Source organism: Plasmodium reichenowi, chromosome 14, assembly GCF_001601855.1.
Source record: "Plasmodium reichenowi strain SY57 chromosome 14, whole genome shotgun sequence".
Lineage (NCBI taxonomy): Eukaryota > Apicomplexa > Aconoidasida > Haemosporida > Plasmodiidae > Plasmodium > Plasmodium reichenowi.
The window spans coordinates 1,231,905-1,236,904 of NC_033659.1; the positions used below are offsets into that span (position 1 = coordinate 1,231,905).

The following is a 5,000-nucleotide window of genomic DNA, read 5'->3' on the forward strand; positions in this document are numbered from 1 at the left end:
AGAAGAATTTAAGCTTCATAAGGATATAAGTAAAAAAAAAAAAAGAAAATGAATATTCACATATATATATATATATATATATATATATATATATATATGTATATATCTTACTACGCAAAAATATAAATAAATAATATATTTCATCATTTGAAGAATAAAAAGTATATATTTTTATTTTATCTATTACCATTTTTGTTTTATTTTTAGCTGGGGATTTAATATTACTATAATTATAGGTGGCGTTATAATAATTATTATTATTATTATTATTATCATTATTACTTGTTATTAATATATTTTTTTTACTTATATCCTTATGAAGCTTAAATTCTTCTCTTTTTTCTTCCAAATTTGAAGTTAAATTATTTTGTTCTTTCATAATTTTATTATCAAAATTTTCTATTTGTGTAAGCATATTTTTAATAATTATAAAATGCTCCTTTATTTTTCTATTTCCATTTAAATATAAGGTTTTTAATTTCTCCAAGTTTTTCAAATATTTAAATTCGTCAATATTGTCAATCCTATTAACCCTAAGATCTAAAGTTTCTACATTTTTCAAATTATCAAATGGGCTTAAATTTCTACATAATTACAAAATATAACCAATGTACATAAATATATACGTACATATATACATATATGCATATATACATATATACATAAATACACATATATTATACACATATATACATATACAAAAAATATATACATATACACATTATATCCATTCAATATGTATCAATAAATTCCCTTTTTTAATATTTCTATTTTCTGACCTAATTAAATTATTAGATATATTTAAATTCTCTAAACTCTTAGGAAAAGAGTCAGGAGAAATTTTGGAAATTTTGTTATTTGATAAATTCAACACTTTCAAGCGCTCTAAATTCTCTAGGTATTTAATTGAGTTAATATTATTTCCCTCTAAATTCAAGGTTTTCAGATTTTTTAAATTGGGACATTTTTTAAAAAAGTTAGTTTTCGATAAAAGACAGAAGCTAATATCCAAATCCTCACATAAAAAAAAAAAAAATTATATATATATATATATATACATGTATATATTGCTATACAAACATTTTTATTTATTTATTTATTTTTTTTTTTTTATTTTATTTTTTTTTTTTATTTTTTTTATTTTTTATTTTTATTTTTTATTTTATTTTTTATTTTTTTTGTATACTTCTAAACTCTTAAAATTATTTAATACATTTCGTTCATGTTCCCCCATGAAAGAATTTTCATTTATGTGCTTATTGTTATTTAATATTAAGGCCTAGATGGTAATAAAATATGATATTTTTATTATATATATATATACATATGTGTGATCCATATTTTATTTCTATCATTTGAGGAAAAAAGAAAAAAAATTAGAGTACCTTCAAGTTGTCCAAGGGGCCAATATTATGAATATTATTTATATAATTATTGGATATATTTAAAAATTTTAAATTATAGAAATTATCATTATTAATATCGAAAAGAATATTTTTTATCTTCAAGTTATTAATCTCAAGAGATTGCAAAGATGTATATGGTGGATACATATTATATATATCAAAAAAAACATCAAGAGTATAAATGTTCTTAAAATATTTTTCACTGTTTTGTCTACGTTCGACACAAGAATTATTTAATATGAGTAGATTAGGAAAAATATGAATAAGATATAAATCTAAGTTTAAGAAATTTATTTTATTGTTGTATATATTTATACATATTAATGATTGTTTATTTTTAATTAAAACGATATGAGTAATATCTTTTATGAAATTATTATGTATATCCATTTCTTTTAAAGAACATTTTTGGAATAATGGTATAGTAGATAATTTATTATGAGAACATCTTAATATTTTTAATTTTTTTAATACATTCACTTTGTTAATATTTTTTAATTCATTATTATCTAATATAAGCATTTCAATCTCCAGTTTATCATGTAAAAAATCTATACAAAATATTTTATTATTTCTTAAATTTAATACTTTTAATTGTTTTGGGAGTGTTAAGTTAGTTAAATGTTCAATACCATTATTTGATAAGTCTAATATTTTTAAATATTTAAATATTTCAAAATTTAAATAGGTTAATTTCATATATAAGTTTGATAAATTTATCATTTGTATGTGCATTTCATAATTATGTATATTTATATCTTCATAAACCTTTAAACAGTGTTCATTGTTAATGTTCTTTATTTTAATGTAGTTTTTATTATGTCCGTCTTGATCATCTGGATGGAGGTGCACATAAAATATATACATAAAATATATATATATATATATATATATATATATATATTTATATATATATGTATGTTTTTATTTTATTTTATTTTATTTTTCACATAATTACCATCGTCCATTCCATATTCGTCATAAACCCTTTCTTTATTTTTACAAATAAAGGCATAATTCTTAATGTCGAAATTTGTTTTATTCGTTATAGTTATATCATTAAATATTTTTATTTGAGGGAACAGCAAATGAATATTTTCATAATATATTTTTTTAATATATAAGGAATTATTTAAAATAGACAAATATTCAATATGTTGATGGTGTACACTAAATAGCTGTATTTGTTGATAATCATATATATAATTAAACGATAAATCTATATTAATTAGATTTGGAAAATATTTAAACAATGGTGTTAAATCAGATATACAATTAAAAGATAAATCTAATACTTCCAAACTTTCTATATCATTTGAATCAAAATGAAAAAATGTTTTTAAATTATTTATGTTGTTATTTCTTAAATATAATTCTTTTAAATTGTTATAATGATTTTTGAAGACATGTACATAGATTTTGCTTAAATGTAAACTGTTCATATAAATAATTGTGACATCATTATTTTTACCATTACTAGGGTCATTATAATAATTAATATCTACATTTTTATTCTTCAAATTATTTATTATTTTTTCTTTTTCTTTTTTTAAAATCTCCATATCTTCATACACACGAATTTCCCCATTTTCATTAAGAGACGTATCTTTTTCTGAACAATTCAAGTTATTTTTCAGAATAAGAAGATATATATTTTTTTTTATTTCACATATTATTTTACTTAATTTAATAAAATATTTTGTTATATGAAAAAAATTTATATGTTCAAAGGTTAAAATATAATGAAAAAAATCGTCTATTAAATTTTCATTGAAAAATATAGTATTTGTCTTATTTTTTATTCCTATAAATTTTAAAAAATCATATCTTTTAATTTTTTTTGGAGCACATGTTTTTATAATGGATGAGTGAATTTTATTTAACTCATTTTTTTCGTTATTTTTTTCGTTATTTTTTTCGTTATTTTTTTCGTCATTTTTTTCGTTATTTTTTTCGTCATTTTTTTCGTCATTTTTTTCATTATTTTTTTCTTTATTTTTATTTAACAAACTTAAGTTAACTATATATTTTAAATTGGTATGTTTAGGAAGAGTATAATAAATTTTAAATTTTATTTCGTTATTTGTTCTTTTGTTCTCATCATTTTTATTTTTATATTCATTTTCATGATTTTTATTTTCATTTTCATTTTCATTTTCATTTTCATCATTTTCATTAATTTTATTATCTTGTGTGCTGTAAGCTGTCACTTCCTTATATTCTTTCTCGAAAAAATAATTTTCAACAATATATATGGAGAAAAAAGGAAAATCGAATTTTTTATTTCTTAAAATTTTTTTTTTTATATTTATATCGTTTTTATAATTTAGGACGTCATCATTTTGTTTATTTTTGTAATAAATTAAATGAACCAGTTCGTGTAGTTGGTCTTTTTCTAAGAAGAGTCTACGAATATAAAAAATAAGGGTTATATTTGTGTATGAATAAATATTTGCACATATACAATGTTTATATATATATATATATGATGATATTTTCACTCCCTCTTCTTTGGTCCCTTACTTTATTAATGTCTTTAATATGTGGTTTATATTATAACAAGAACAAATATAATTTTTTTCAAAAAATTTTTTTTTTTCACAATCATCTACAGTATATTCCTTCTCATCAAAATCGAAATTGTCATTCAATTTACAGCTATATATGATAATCAAATATAATACATAAGTAATATATAAATCCACATATATATATATATATATATATATATATATACATATACATATACATATACATATATTTTTTTTATTTATACTAATTATAAGGATGTAAAAATAAAATATTCTTTTTATAAATTAGACTATTAGTCTGTTCTTCTCTACACGAAAAAAAAAAAAATAAAATAATAAAATAATAAAATAATAATAAATAAATAAGATAATATAATAAAAATATAAACATACTTATATCATCATAGACATATATATGAATAACTTAAAAATGGTAAAGAGAAATATTTTATTACATTAACGTGTCCAAAACATTATGATTCAATTTTTTTACTTTTATTATATTTTCTATTTTTATATCATCAATATAATAATTTTTCAGGGATTCGGAATTGAAATTTAACTTTATGAAGTTCTCAATAAATTTATATCTAATAAAATATTGTAAGAACAAAAAGTATACACACATATATATATATATATATATATATACATACATATAATTTTATATGTTTTATTTTTACTCTTCTTGTTCTTTTGTTATCGATTTGAAAAAAATGTTAAAGTATGAATTAATGGATGTTGTCAAATATCTTATTTGCAAATTTCTTTCTTCTTTTAATCTCTTCATAATATAATTAAATCTATAGGTATATTAAATTTTTGGTAAATATAAATATAACTCCATAAAATGCTATATATGTATATATGATTTTATATCTATATTTTATTCCTTTTTGTAGTTCCCAATTAACCTAGCGGTATAGGCACTCAGATAAAACTTTATTTGTTCTTTTATATTCGATATATTTTCCTTTTCTTTATTCTTATATTAATGAAAAAAAAAATAATAATAAAATAATAAAATACATATATATATATATATATATATTTTATCCTTATA

At 18.1% G+C, this 5,000-nt stretch overlaps 1 protein-coding gene across 1 annotated transcript in view; it reads right to left on the reverse strand.

Annotated features, from left to right (window-relative positions):
• Positions 1–187: 187 nt before the first annotated feature.
• PRSY57_1431700 (leucine-rich repeat protein) overlaps positions 188–5,000 on the reverse strand; it is a gene marked incomplete at both ends in the record, with an annotated part of 6,405 nt that continues 1,592 nt past the window's right edge. The window contains 10 exons of the mRNA XM_020115312.1: positions 188–584; positions 780–1,015; positions 1,187–1,279; positions 1,386–2,242; positions 2,365–3,812; positions 3,930–4,064; positions 4,183–4,245; positions 4,393–4,527; positions 4,621–4,740; positions 4,852–4,922. Coding sequence (XP_019969969.1) covers positions 188–584; positions 780–1,015; positions 1,187–1,279; positions 1,386–2,242; positions 2,365–3,812; positions 3,930–4,064; positions 4,183–4,245; positions 4,393–4,527; positions 4,621–4,740; positions 4,852–4,922 — 3,555 coding nt within the window. The remainder of the gene's footprint in view (positions 585–779; positions 1,016–1,186; positions 1,280–1,385; positions 2,243–2,364; positions 3,813–3,929; positions 4,065–4,182; positions 4,246–4,392; positions 4,528–4,620; positions 4,741–4,851; positions 4,923–5,000) is intronic.